This window comes from Oncorhynchus clarkii, chromosome 10, assembly GCF_045791955.1.
Source record: "Oncorhynchus clarkii lewisi isolate Uvic-CL-2024 chromosome 10, UVic_Ocla_1.0, whole genome shotgun sequence".
NCBI classification, from domain to species: domain Eukaryota; kingdom Metazoa; phylum Chordata; class Actinopteri; order Salmoniformes; family Salmonidae; genus Oncorhynchus; species Oncorhynchus clarkii.
The window spans coordinates 15,669,089-15,684,661 of NC_092156.1; the positions used below are offsets into that span (position 1 = coordinate 15,669,089).

Here is a 15,573-nt window from a genome sequence, read left to right on the forward strand (position 1 = left end):
TTTATTAGGGTCCCATTAGCTGTTGCGAAAGCAGCAGCTACTCTTCCTGGGGTCCACATGAAACATAATACAGAACATTAATAGACAAAAACAGCTCAAGGACAGAACTACATACATCGAGAGCATGCCGACCGGATGCATCACCGCCTGGTATGGCAACTGCTCGGCATCTGACCGTAAGGCGCAACAGAGGGTAGTGCGCATGGCCCAGAGTACATCACTGGGGCCAAGCTTCCTGCCATCCAGGACCTCTATACTAGGCGGTGTCAGAGGAAGGCCCCAAAAATGGTCAAAGACTCCAGTCACCCAACTCAGACTGTTCTCTCTGCTCGGTAGCAGAGAGAACAGTCTGAGTTGGGTGACTGGAGTCTTTGACCATTTTTGGGGCCTTCCTCTGATGGTCAAAGACCGCCTGGAAAGCGGTACCGGAGCACCAAGTCTAGGTCCAAAAGGCTCCTTGACAGCTTCTACCCCAAACGATAAGACTCCTGAACAATTAATGAAATGACCACCCGGACTATTTCCATTGACAGTGTTCGGGCACTGATGTTAGGCGATTAGGCCTGGCTCGCAGTCAGTGATATAATTTCTCTCAAAGGTGTTCGATGGGGTTGAGGTAAGGGCTCTGTGGAGGCCAGCGAAGTTCTTCCACACCGATCTCGACAAATCATTTCTGCATCGATCTGGCTTTGTGCACAGGGGCATTGTCATGCGGAAACAGGAAAGGGCCTTTCCCAAACTGTTGCCACAAAGTTGGAAGCACAGAATCGTTTAGAATGTCATTGTATGCTGTAGCGTTAAGATTTCCCCTCACTGGAAAAACATCACTCTGGAGCACTGGAGCGTTTCCACTGCTCCAGAGTCTAAACGGCAGCGAGCTTTACACCACTCCAGCCGACGCTTGGCATTGCGCATGGTGATCTTAGGCTTATGTGTGGCTGTTCGGCCATGGAAAGCGATTTTATGAAGCTCCCAATGAACTGTTCTTGTGCTGACGTTGCTTCCAGAGGCAGTTTGGAACTCGGTAGTAAGTGTTGCAACCGAGGACAGAATGTTTACAAGCTACGCGCTACAGCACTCTGCGGTCCCGTTCTGTACGCTTGTGCGGCCTACCACTTCGTGGATGAGCCGTTGTTGCTCCTAGACGTTTCCATTTCACAATAAAAGCACTTATAGTTGACCGGGGCAGCTCTAGCAGGGCAGAAATTTGACAAACTGACTTGTTGGAAAGGTAGCATCCCATGACAATGCCACGTTGAAAGTCACTGAGCTCTTTAGTAAGGCCATTCTACTGCCAATGTTTGTCTACAGACTGTGGGCTCAATTTTACACACCTGTCAGTAACAGGTATGGCTGAAATAGCCAAATCCACTAATTTGAAGAGGTGTCCACATACACTATATAAACAAAAGTATCAGTACATACACACAAAATATCTAGGTCACATGGGGGAGAGGCATTGTGCTGAGAGGTGTGGCTTTATCTGTTTTTTGAAACCAGGTTTGGTGTTCACTTGAGCAATGTGAGATGGAAGGGAATTCAATGCAATTATGGCGCTATACACTGAGTATACAAAACATTAGGAAAAACTTTCCATGACAGAGACTGACCAGGTGATTTTTAAGCCTTGAGACATGGATTGCGCATGTGTGCCATTCAGAGGGTGAATGGGCAAGACAAAATATTTAAGTGCCTTTGAACAGGGTATAGTAGTAGGTGCCAGGCGCGGACCGGTTTGAGTGGGTCAAGAACCGCAACGCTGCTGAGTTTTTCATGCTCAACAGTTTTCCGTGTGTCCCAAGAATGGCCCATCACCCAAAGGACATGCAGCCAACCGTGGGAAGCATTGGAGTCAACATGGGCCAGTATCCCTGTGGAATGCTTTCGACAGCTTGTGTAGTCCATGCCCTAACAAATTGAGGCTGTTCTCAGGGCAAAAAGGGCTGCAACTCAATACAAGGAAGGTGTTCCTAATGTTTTGTACACTCAGTGTATAATACTGTACATTTTCTTGAATTTGTTCTGGATTTGGGGGCTGTGGAATGACCCCTGATGGCATGTATGGTGGGGTAAGAGTGTGTGTTAGAGCTGTGTGCATGGTGACTATGGAAAACAATTTGGAACTTTGAACACGGAGGTTCTAATAAAAATAAGTGGTGCAGTCAGTCGCTCCTTACTTTCAGCCAAGAGAGACTGACATGCATTGTATTGATATTAGCCCTCTGGTTACAGTGAAGAGCAAGACGTGCCGCTCTTTTCTGCGCCAGCTGCACTTTTTCTAGGTCCTTCTTTGCAGCACCTGACCTTATGACTGGGAAATAATAAAGATAACATAAAACTGGAGCCTGCAGGACTTGCTTTATGGAGTGTGGTGTCAAAAAAGCAGAGCATCTCTTAATTATGGACAGACCTTTCCCCATATTTACAACCATTGAATCAATATGTTTTGATCATGACAGTTTACATTCTAAAGTAACACCAAGTAATTTAGTCTCCTCAACTTGCTCAATAGCCACATTATTCATTATCAGATTCCGCTGAGGTCTAGAATTTAGGGAATGATTTGTACCAAATACAATCCTCTTAATTTTAGAGATGTTCAGGACTAGCTTATTACCGGCCTCCCATTCTAAAATTCACTGCAACTCTTTGTTTATAGTTGCAGTGATTTCACTAGCTGTGGTTTCTGAAGCGTAAATGGTTGAATCATCAGTATATATGGACACACAGGCTTTGTTTAATGCCAGTGGCAGGTCATTAGTGAAAATAGAGATGAGTAGAGGGCAAGGAGAGCTGCCCTACGGTACACCACACTTTACATGTTTAACATTAGAGATGCTCCCATTAAAGAAAGCCCTATGTGTTATTTTAGATGGATCACAGCAATCTACGATACAGCAGGTTGAAATAAATGTAAAACCATAACACACAAATTTTTTCAACAACAGGTTATGGTCAATAATATCAAAGGCTGCACTGAAATCTAACAGTACAGCTCCCACAATCATCTTCTTATCAATTTCTTTCAACCAATCATCAGTCATCAGCATGCTGAAAGTCTGTTGTTCATTTGTTTAGAGAGCAATAGCATTGTGTCTGGTCAAACACTTTTTTCCCTTTAAAAAAAAACAAAAACATTTGCTAAGAGTCGGCAGCAAGCTGATTGGTAAACTGTTAGAACAAGTAAAGGATGCTTTACCATTCTTGTGTAGTGGAATGACTTTGGCTTCCCTCCAGGTCTGAGGACACATTTTTCTCGACTCAAATAAAAAAATGACAAATAACAGTGGCAATCGTCCATGCCTGTGTATATATATGCATGTGTGGGTCCAGTGCTGACCTTGTCATTGTCAGTGCACAGCTGGATGGCGTTGGGAATGAGGCGGGCAGTCTTCTCCTTTGTCATGCTGCAGATATCCTTCAGCCGGACTGTCAGCTAGAGAGGAAAAGCGAGAAACTGTGTTAGACTACAGATAACATCCCTCCTGAAAAGCCTAGAACTATTGCAAATGAAATATGTTATCATTAAAGCTACAGTCTGATTGGAAAAACAACAGAATGGGGTCCTCAACCAGACAGCGGAGGGAAACATAACACTACTCAAATTGATAGACAGTGCTCTAGCTGCAAGTCATTGGCATCAAAGATTCTATGCTTTCAACTATATTCTGAAGATATACATTGTATGATTACATTCTTGTTGCTTGTTAACATGAAATATTAAAACCTTATATTTTGGGTTCTGATAAGACATATGATTTTACAGAATCACAAATCCTGGACTGTAGCTTTAATACTGCAGTATGTGGAACAAACCAAGCAAATCACTTTAATTTGAAGTTAAATACCTTATATTAAGAGAAAATAGATGGCCTATAGATAAGTATGAGGGCAATTTGGCACATTGTGCATTAAGGGACAGAATAACCCAGTGTAGAGAATGGTAAAGGAAACTAAAGTCCATACCAGTGTTTCCCAGCGGAAGATGTTGCTATAGAAACAAATCCAGTTTTCTGAGACATAGAGGCGCCCCTGCAGCAGGATATCTCTTTGCAGGGCACAGGAGTAGTCTGCCACACAGGGTCAAAGGTCATCAGGTTATTAAAGGTCATGGGGTTTATAAGAAGTCATGGCTCTACCAATAAATATAAAACATCTGCAGATCAAATTTTTATTTTACATCTTATTTAACTAGGCAAGTCAGTTAAGAACAAATTGTTACTTCTAATGACAGCCTACCCGTCATTGTACATCTATCCAGTCAATTTATTATTCATGCCAACTCCTTGTCACTCATTATCATGCCAAAGTCTGCCCTCATTAAGGATAGAATGTATGAGCACAAACAGATCTGGGACAAGGCTGCATCTAAACTTAACGTGTAAATATTTGTATGAACATAAGATTCAACAATTGAGACAAACTGAACAAGTTCCACAGACATGTGACTAACAGAAATGGAATAATGTGTCCCTGAACAAAGGGGGGGGGGGGTCAAAATCAAAAGTAACAGTCAGTATCTGGTGTGGCCACCAGCTGCATTAAGTACTGCAGTGCATCTCCTCCTCATGGACTGCACCAGATTTGCCAGTTCTTGCTGTGAGATGTTACCCCACTCTTCCACCAAGGCACCTGAAGTTCACAGACATTTCTGTGAGGAATGGCCCTAGCCCTCACCCTCTGATCCAACAGGTCCCAGACGTGCTCAATGCAATTGAGATCCGGGCTCTTCGCTGGCCATGGCAGAACACTGACATTCCTGTCTTGCAAGAAATCAGCAATACTGCTCGTTATGTGCGTGGTGGCATTGTCATGCTGGAGGGTCATGTCAGGATGAGCCTGCAGGAAGGGTACCACATGGAGGGAGGAGGATGTCTTCCCTGAAACCACAGCGTTGAGATTGCCTGCAATGACAACAAGCTCAGTCTGATGATGCTGTGACACACGGCCCCAGACCATGACGGACCCTCCACCTCGATCCCGTTCCAGAGTACAGGCCTCGGTGTAACGCTCATTCCTTCAACGATAAACAGGAATCCGACCATCACCCCTGGTGAGACAAAACCGCGACTCTTCAGTGAAGAGCACTTTTTGCCAGTCCTGTCTGGTCCAGTGACGGTGGGTTTGTGCCCTCTAGGTGACGTTGTTGCCGGTGATGTCTGGTGAGGACCTGCCTTACAACAGGCCTACAAGCCTTACAACAGGCCTACAGGCCTACAACAGGCCCCAGTCCATCCTCTCTCAGCTTATTGCGGACAGTCTGAGCACTGATGGAGGGATTGTGTGTTCCTGGTGTAACTCGGGCAGTTGTTGTTGTCATCCTGTACCTGTCCCGCAGGTGTGATGTTCGGATGTACCGATCCTGTGCAGGTGTTGTTACACGTGATCTGCCACTGCGAGGATGATCAGCTGTCCGTCCTGTCTCCCTGTAGCGCTTAGGCATCTTACAGTAAGGACATTGCAATTTATTGCCCTGGCCACAATGCAGTCCTCATGCCTCCTTGCTGCATGCCTAAGGCACATTCACACAGATGAGCAGGGACCCTGGGCATCTTTCTTTGGTGTTTTTCAGAGTCAGTAGAAAGGCCTCGTTAGTGTCCTAAGTTTTCATACCTGTGACCTTAATTGCCTACCGTCTATAAGCTGTTAGTGTCTTAATGACTGTTCCACAGGTGCATGTTCATGAATTGTTTATGGTTCATTGAACAAGCATGGCAAACAGTGTTTCAACTCTTTACAATGAAGATATGTGAAGTTATTTGGATTTGTACTAATTATCTTTGAAAGACAGGTTCCTGAAAAAAGGGACGTTTCTTTTTTTGCTGAGTTTATGTGCATTTGAGCTGCAAAACAAGTCCAATGGCAGAAAAGCCAGCTGAGCATATTAATCGAAACCTGGGGCCTGTTCAGGGGGTGTGAAAAGTTATAGAACGTTCAGAAATGTGTTGTGTAGAACAGGTATGATTGTCTGTCATATAGATGGGTTAGCTGAAGTCACGAAAACGATGCGATTCTGGATGACCAGATAGCTTCAAACAATCAGAAGAAACTGCCATGTGGGGAATCGTAAGTGACTTGTTTCAGCTAGTTTCATCTTGTTCTTGATACAGTGTTTTGTTTTGAGGTGTTTTGACTGATTTGATGTCAATGCTAATATTCCTCAAATTCACTAGTTAGCCAACCAACAACTGTAATGATGTATTCGAGAGGCAACAAATGCTCATCGTGCAAATTGATTTGTTATCAACAAACATTGGAGAGAAAATATAGTTAACAATCTAAACCAACCCCATCTGTTTTGTCCCATAGTTGTACAGGCATCGTTTTTTTTGCTAAACAACCAACCCGTCTATCGAAAAGGGACTCTACAAATATTTTACAGGACATCTGGAGATTTGTATTCCCAACTACAAAAGACCACACCTTTAAAAAAATAAAATGACAATGCACAACATTATACTGGTTCTAAAATCCATGATATAGTGATATCGGATCATTCTCATGAATCATGCATAATTAAACCAATAGAAAATACACTTAGTGACAGAATATGGAGAATGAACATTGCACATCTCCAAGACAAGAAGTGTATTAAATATGTAAACGAAAAAATAAAGACCACTGTGCCGCTCGAGAGGCCATTTTGGGATGCTTTTAAGGCATATATTAGGGGAATGATAATCTCATACCTGGCAAAAGTTCAATCAGTTAGAAATTAAAATGAAATACAAATAAATCATTATCTTCGAAAAAGACAAAAAAATATTTACAAAATAAAGAACATACAATTACAAGTTAAAGCATACTATGTAATGGCAAAAGAAACCGGTAAACAACCACACAGCCCACACAAAATGAATACACGCCAAACAAGTAATCCTTTTTTAAGTTAAGTATACAATTGCTTTAATTAAACAATGCTTCTAATAACAATTATAAAAGCTTGCATGAAAATCTATATAAATAAGAATTATATTTCAGTTGGACTGATTCTACAGCCTTCTTAGACTCAATAACCCTAAAGTAGAGATCAGCAAATGGAACTCACCCAAAAAATAAACAAGACACCGTTAAAACAATCGCTCAGAGAAAGCACCAGGGATGGACCGCTTTCACGTAGAATTGGATTTGATATTCTGGGACAAAGTAGCACCCCTATTTACGCAAATGACAAACACACATGCCACTCAATGCAGTGCTTCTGAGTTCCATGTATCAAACAGTTATTTCAGGAGAGTCCCCAGCAGATTACAGAGTGATAGGTTTAATAAATTGAGACAATAAAATAACAAAACTCATAATCAACAGAATGGCAAAAGTATTACCAGACTTGATACATACTAAAATAGAAACTTGCAAACAAATACAGTGCCTTGCGAAAGTATTCGGCCCCCTTGAACTTTGCGACCTTTTGCCACATTTCAGGCTTCAAACAAAGATATAAAACTGTATTTTTTTGTGAAGAATCAACAACAAGTGGGACACAATCATGAAGTGGAACGACATTTATTGGATATTTCAAACTTTTTTAACAAATCAAAAACTGATTACGTTACCATCAGTCCAACAGTAAAGCATCCTGAGACCATTCATGTGTGGGGTTGCTTCTCAGCCAAGGGAGTGGGCTCACTCACAATTTTTCCTAAGAACACAGCCATGAATAAAGAATGGTACCAACACATCCTCCAAGAGCAACTTCTCCCAACCATCCAGAAACAGTTTGGTGACGAACAATGCCTTTTCCAGCATGACGGAGCACCTTGCCATAAGGCAAAAGTGATAACTAAGTGGTTCGGAGAACAAAACATACACTGCTCAAAAAAATAAAGGGAACACTTAAACAACACAATGTAACTCCAAGTCAATTACACTTCTGTGAAATCAAACTGTCCACTTAGGAAGCAACACTGATTGACAATAAATGTCACATGCTGCTGTGCAAATGGAATACACAACAGGTGTAAATTATAGGCAATTAGCAAGACACCCCCAATAAAGGAGTGGTTCTGCAGGTGGTGACCACAGACCACTTCTCAGTTCCTATGCTTCCTGGCTGATGTTTTGGTCACTTTTGAATGCTGGCGGTGCTTTCACTCTAGTGGTAGCATGAGACGGAGTCTACAACCCACACAAGTGGCTCAGGTAGTGCAGCTCATCCAGGATGGCACATCAATGCGAGCTGTGGCAAGAAGGTTTGCTGTGTCTGTCAGCGTAGTGTCCAGAGCATGGAGGTGCTACCAGGAGACAGGCCAGTACATCAGGAGACGTGGGAGGCCGTAGGAGGGCAACAACCCAGCAGCAGGACCGCTGCCTCCGCCTTTGTGCAAGGAGGAGCAGGAGGAGCACTGTCAGAGCCCAGCAAAATGACCTCCAGTAGGCCACAAATGTGCATGTGTCTGCTCAAACGGTCAGAAACAGACTCCATGAGGGTGGTATGAGGGCCCGACGTCCACAGGTGGGTGTTGTGCTTACAGCCCAACACCATGCAGGACGTTTGGCATTTGCCAGAGAACACCAAGATTGGCAAATTCGCCACTGGAGCGCCATCTCTTCACAGATGAAAGCAGGTTCACACTGAGCACATGTGACAGACGTGACAGAGTCTGGAGATGCCGTGGAGAACGTTCTGCTGCCTGCAACATCCTCCAGCATGACCAGTTTGGCGGTGGGTCAGTCATGGTGTGGGGTGGCATTTCTTTGGGGGGCCGCACAGCCCTCCATGTGCTCGCCAGAGGTAGCCTGACTGCCATTAGGTACCGAGATGAGATCCTCAGACCCCTTGTGAGACCATATGCTGGTGTGGTTGGCCCTGGGTTCCTCCTAATGCAAGACAATGCTAGACCTCATGTGGCTGGAGGGTGTCAGCAATTCCTGCAAGAGGAAGGCATTGATGCTATGGACTGGCCCGCCCGTTCCCCAGACCTGAATCCAATTGAGCACATCTGGGAAATCATGTCTCGCACCATCCACCATGGCGCGCCATCCACCATTGCACCACAGACTGTCCAGGAGTTGGCGGATGCTTTAGTCCAGGTCTGGGAGTAGATCCCTCAGGAGACCATCCGCCACATCATCAGGAGCATGCCCAGGCATTGTAGGGAGGTCATACAGGCACGTGGAGGCCACACACACTACTGAGCCTCATTTTGACTTCTTTTAAGGACATTACATCAAAGTTGGATCAGCCTGTAGTGTAGTTTTACACTTTAATTTTGAGTGTGACTCCAAATCCAGACCTCCATGGGTTGATAAATTTGATTTCCATTGATAATTTTTGTGTGATTTTGTTGTCAGCACATTCAACTATGTAAAGAAAAAAGTATTTAATAAGAATATTTCATTCATTCAGATCTAGGATGTGTTATTTTAGTGTTCCCTTTATTTTTTGGAGCAGTGTAGATATTTTGGGTCCATGGCCAGGAAACTCCAGACCTTAATCCCATTGAGAACTTGTGGTCAATCCTCAAGAGGCGGGTGGACAAACAAAACCCCACAAATTCTGACAAACTCCAAGCATTGATTATGCAAGAATGGGCTGCCATCAGTCAGGATGTGGCCCAGAGGTTAATTGACAGCATGCCAGGGCAGATTGCAGAGGTCTTGAAAAAGAAGGGTCAACACCGCAAATATTGACTCTTTGCATCAACTTCATGTACAGTGGGGCAAAAAAGTATTTAGTCAGCCACCAATTGTGCAAGTTCTCCCACTTAAAAATATGTAATTTTCGTCATAGGTACACTTCCACAATGACAGAAAGAATGAGAAAAAAAATCCAGAAAATCACATTGTAGGATTTTTTATGAATTTATTTGCAATTTATGGTGGAAAATAAGTATTTGGTCAATAACAAAAGTTTATCTCAATACTTTGTTATATACCCTTTGTTGGCAATGACAGAGGTCAAACGTTTTCTGTAAGTCTTCACAAGGTTTTCACACACTGTTGCTGGTATTTTGGCCCATTCCTCCATGCAGATCTCCTCTAGAGCAGTGATGTTTTGGGGCTGTTGCTGGGCAACACGGACTTTCAACTCCCTTCAAAGATTTTCTATGGGGTTGAGATCTGGACACTGGCTAGGCCACTCCAGGACCTCGAAATGCTTCTTACGAAGCCACTCCTTCGTTGCCTGGGCGGTGTGTTTGGGATCATTGTCATGCTGAAAGACCCAGCCACGTTTCATCTTCAATGCCCTTGCTGATGGAAGGAGGTTTTCACTCAAAATCTCACAATACATGGCCCCATTCATTCTTTCCTTTACACGGATCAGTTGTCCTGGTCCCTTTGTAGAAAAACAGCCCCAAAGCATGATGTTTCCACCCCCATGCTTCACAGTAGGTATGGTGTTCTTTGGATGCAACTCAGCATTCTTTGTCCTCCAAACACGACGAGTTGAGTTTTTACCAAAAAGTTATATTTTGGTTTCATCTGACCATATGACATTCTCCCAATCTTCTTCTGGATCATCCAAATGCTCTCTAGCAAACTTCAACTTGGCCTGGACATGTACTTGCTTAAGCAGGGGGACACGTCCGGCACTGCAGGATTTGAGTCCCTGGCGGCGTAGTGTGTTACTGATGGTAGGCTTTGTTACTTTGGTCCCAGCTCTCTGCAGGTCATTCACTAGGTCCCCCCGTGTGGTTCTGGGATTTTTGCTCACCGTTCTTGTGATCATTTTGACCCCACGGGGTCCATCTTGCGTGGAGCCCCAGATCGAGGGAGATTATCAGTGGTCTTGTATGTCTTCCATTTCCTAATAATTGCTCCCACAGTTGATTTCTTCAAACCAAGCTGCTTACCTATTGCAGATTCAGTCTTCCCAGCCTGGTGCAGGTATACAATTTTGTTTCTGGTGTCCTTTGACAGCTCTTTGGTCTTGGCCATAGTGGAGTTTGGAGTGTGACTGTTTGAGGTTGTGGACAGGTGACTTTTATACTGATAAGTTCAAACAGGTGCCATTAATACAAGTAACAAGTGGAGGACAGAGGAGCATCTTAAAAGAAGAAGTTACAGGTCTGAGAGAGCCAGAAATCTTGCTTGTTTGTAGGTGACCAAATACTTATTTTCCACCATAATTTGCAAATAAATTCATAAAAAATCCTACAATGTGATTTTCTGGATTTTTTTCTTCTCATTTTGTCTGTCATAGTTGAAGTGTACCTATGATGAAAATTACAGGCCTCATCTTTTTAAGTGGGAGAACTTGCACAATTGGTGGCTGACTAAATCCTTTTTTGCCCTACTGTAATTGTCAATAAAAGCCTTTGACACTTATGAAATGCTTGTAATTATACTTCAGTATTCCATAGTAACATCTGACAAAAATATCTAAAGACTGAAGCAGCAAACTTTGTGGAAATTAATATTTGTGTCATTCTCAAAACATTTGGCCACGACTGTACGCTTAATCCAATATAAACGAATGTATAGAATTTATTATACAAGAGACAAAATTCACAAATTCTACAGCACAGTCATGTCTTAAGTATAAAACTAATAAAGACTGAATAATTTATGCCTTCTGGGAGTGCTATAAAGTCCAAAAGTTATGGGCTGAGTTAGAAAGTTGGCTGTCAAAAGTTTTACAATGTAAGTTGACTTTTAAATCAGTCTCTCTGCATATTTCAAGACATGGCATATGTGACCAACTGCCTTGACTCGGTCTTATGTAGCTTGTAACCTCACTTTTTAGAAAATAGCCTTTGTTTTGTACCTACTGGAGAGCTCTTCTTTGTCAACACCCATTCAGAATCGTTCACACCCTCTTAAGCTTTAGCCCCCACTCAAACTCTGACCATTTTACTCAGCCTAGCAGAGCTGATTAGGCTGCTTTCATGTTATCCAGAGCGTTGGTGACGTAAAAAAGTTTACGTTGAAGCGGCTTTCCTGTGAAGTAGTGACCCGCGACATACACCTAGTTTCCTGAAACGGGTCGCATATGAGGGTGCGGTGAGATACCCAAACGGGATGGACCATACTTTTGCAATTTCAAAAAAATGTCTACTTAAAAACTCGCTCACTACGATAGTGGACGAATCAAATGTATGATTATTTAAATATTGAAAAGGTGTGGGCTACTGAGAAAAATAGAACTACAAGCACTGGAAAGTTCCAGGGGATGAAGGTTGAGGGGGAGTGTGGTTGTGAGACATACGTGATGTGTAGGGGTTGCGGTGGGAACATGTGGGTCTGAGCAGGTGTGATGTCATTAATGTTTGTTGAAATTTGTGTTTATTGTCTTTTGTTTATGTATGGTTTTTATTGTTTGAGAGCTTGAGTTGGCTCTACTGGTTACATTTCCATCTGCAACGTTCTAAATGTTTCACATCTCTGAATATACTTGTGATGGGGTGACATTGCACATTAAATCACTCCTAACTCAGTTTGTCATACTTTGCAGACATTTGCAGATCTGTACTGTTCAGGACAAAAATAAAAATCTAGGTCATGTTAAGCGGGGAGAAAACAATTGAAACAGAGAGTCACTATCTGAATTTAGGAAAACAGACTTTGTTATTCCGTTGTAATATGTTTTTGCTACTGTACGGTGTGCCCTGCTGAAAACCACCAAGGTGTTCAAGAATAAATATGAATATAGTTTTCATTGATCCTTCCATCTTACTCACCCACGATGAGGCGTTCTGAGTCGGGTAGCTGCTTGAAGAGTTTTCTGAAGTCCTCATTGCGTTGCTTATACGTAGGACTCAATACCTGTAGCGGGATAGAAGGAAAACATAAAAAACACATTTACACTAAATTAAACAATATTAACAATTAAACAAATATAAAATATTTTAGATATGCAAACAAGTGTAATGCCCCCACTGACAGCAATAAACAGACAGGGAACTAATTTACTTATCTGTATAACATGACTCTGCCCAGTTTTTTTATGAAAATGGTAGTAGACATGACTATATATTTTATTCCAGTTAAATTGACATTTCAGTCATTTAGTAGACGCTCTTATCCAGAGTGACTTACAGGAGAAATTAGGGATAAGTGCCTTGCTCAAGGGCACCGACAGAATTTTCACCTAGTCGGCTTGGGGATTTGAACCAGCGACCTTTCAGTTATTGGCCCAATGCTCTTAACCACCAGGCTAGCTGCCACCCCCATTCAGTGATGTTATCTGACCATGGCTACTGCAGAAATTGAATCAAACTCTGTCTCTCTTTTCTTTCTCTACAGATTGTCAGAGTCTGAAATAACATAAAAGCTCCTATCACAAACGGGAACACTTTAAAATATGCTAAATGATCCACGCTGATGCTAATAATACTTCAGCTGGAGTTCCTCCTGTCTTTCTCTCCCTCACATTCAGATAAACACATTTCCTTCTAGAGGGCCAGATAAAGAGAGAGTTCTCTTATCGGCAGTTGCAGACCACAGCCAGTTCGCCTGTCTCTCCACAACACTGCATTGTTTATCCTGAAAAGGGAGGGAATGCAGCCAATGAGCTCTCAGTGTGGTGGTGATGGTGTTAGACTGGACACATTGCCTTGGGTCATTCTAACCAGCCCAGTGCACAGCAACGGAAGAGCCTATGGCCTAGAACTAAAGCTCGAGTTGTAGTGTTAATGTGTTGGTCATCAGGTCTAGCCATAGAGTTGGATAGAGGGTACCACTACTTTAAAATGGAGACTGGCACTTGTCTCAATGCCGCTGGCCATGCTGTCACAGAAGAGGCCTTTACAGATAGATGAGCTCTCTATTACACCTCTATAGGCAGTGAAGTAAAGTACTTAAGTAAAACTACTTTAAAGTACTACTTAAATAATTTTGGGGGGTATCTGTACTTTACTATTTATATTTTCTACAGCTTTTACTTTTACTCCACTACATTCCTATATAAAATTATGTTAAATAAACTAAAATTAACCTTTAAATAAACTAGGAAAGTCAGTTAAGAACAAATTCTTATTTACAATGACGGCCTAAGAACAGTGGGATAACTGCCTTGTTCAGGGACAGAACGACAGATTTTTACCTTGTCTGCTCGGTGATTCGATCTAGCAACCTTTCGGTTACTGGCCCAACGCTCTAACCACTAGGCTACCTGCCGCCCCAAATCAATGCGCCTAAGCGAATATTCTAGAGCCACTCCACTCGCTGTCCAGCCTACCCTTACCCCTAGTCCTGTATCAACCCCCAAAAATGTGCAAGACAATGACCGCGACCACAAGTTCACCATAAGTCATTTTGCAGCACAGCACAACAATATCACATACTAGTTTAGAAACCGATAATCAACTTGGGATTTAAAACTGTAACCCTCACCCACTCATCCCCCCACACCTGTCTCCACCCCAGCTCCAGAGAGGGTGACTTACAGCTGGCACCCTCTCTGACTCCCAGTCCCAGGTCTCCCAGTGGGCCAGGGCATCTTCAGACAGAGACACCTGGTCTGTCTCAGTGTCCATGCTGACTGCAATGTCCATGGCCTGGATGTCCGTTTTCTTTTGGCTCCCACCCGTCCCCTCCCTCTCGCTTTCTTTCTTTCTTTCCTCAGGTGGAAGGTGTGAGCAGGGTCTTTCAGCCTGTCGGGTGGTCTGGTGTTGGTCTGGTGTTGGTCTGGTATTCCCCCTTTGTCGATGAAGGAATGGAATTCCTCTACGAGTCAAACGTTGTCTAGCCCTGGCTCCTCTTACACACAGCGCCTAAGCTGCAGTTGACCTGCAGTAAACTCAGCCCTCAGGGGACTGGTCATTTGTCATCAGCTCCTCCCTCCCTCTTGCTCTCCGTCTCTCTCCCTCCCTCCCCTGGGTGGAACAGAGAACTTCTCTGAACCCTCCCAAAGAGGCTGGGGAGACAGAGATACCTGGAATAATATCTCTCACCACTACAGGTAACTAGCAGAGCTTAAGAGCTCACTAGAACTTAACAATACAGAATTAATAAGAGCATATTTCACATTACTAAAGAATGAAGGAATGTGAACGTTTCCTAACTCTCTGAACTGTTTAGCTACAGGACCCCAAAATATAGAACTACAGAACTCAGAGAGAGTACTCCATAGAGTACAGTTAGGCATGAGAAACTGGGTGGAGGGCGTAAGGAAATATTGATTTACACTCAGGACAGAAGGAGCCCCCTTCTTCTGGAGTGGAAATGTCCCCTCCCTCCTGTTTTTGAAAAATAGTTGATCCCCTGGTAAGTCTTAATAGGCCATTTGGGCCAAGTGCACTGGTTCGTCCGGCTTAAGAATGGGTTAAGACCAAGTCAGAACCAGGTTTACACAGGGTTAAGACAAGGTTAAGACCTGGGACACAGAAAAAGCCTCCAGCCAGTTAGACTACAGAAAAGATGCTTTGCAGTCTGTAATTGACGGAAAAAGTTGGTTTAAAACAATCCTCTTATAAAACAATCCCACTTATACATGCAGTCATCCCCAAAGTCATTTCAGATAGGGATACCTCCAAAGGTGCTGCAGAATGGCATGGTCTCCTCAAATGATTTCTCAGAGCAATATATATCTATATCAAAAAACACACAATCCACATGGAGAAAAAAAAGCTCTCTTTCTGCACTAACAGAAACCATATATATAAGCCCAGCTCAAGCAGTCTCAAAGTC

The 15,573-nt window shown here is 43.1% G+C and overlaps 1 protein-coding gene across 2 annotated transcripts in view; it reads right to left on the reverse strand.

The window, feature by feature from the left end:
- Nucleotides 1-15,573, reverse strand: part of LOC139418058 (protein Aster-B-like) — a 59,563-nt gene that overhangs the window by 15,948 nt on the left and 28,042 nt on the right. Inside the window, exons 1-4 of one of the 2 annotated variants that reach the window (XM_071167215.1) lie at nt 14,331-14,675; nt 12,624-12,708; nt 3,967-4,070; nt 3,341-3,436 (exon numbers count right to left, since the gene is read on the reverse strand). In XM_071167215.1, coding sequence (XP_071023316.1) covers nt 3,341-3,436; nt 3,967-4,070; nt 12,624-12,708; nt 14,331-14,438 — 393 coding nt within the window. In that variant the 5' untranslated portion in view covers nt 14,439-14,675. Of the gene's footprint in view, nt 1-3,340; nt 3,437-3,966; nt 4,071-12,623; nt 12,709-14,330; nt 14,676-15,573 lie in introns of those variants that run through there. The other variant, XM_071167214.1, reaches the window with a different exon arrangement.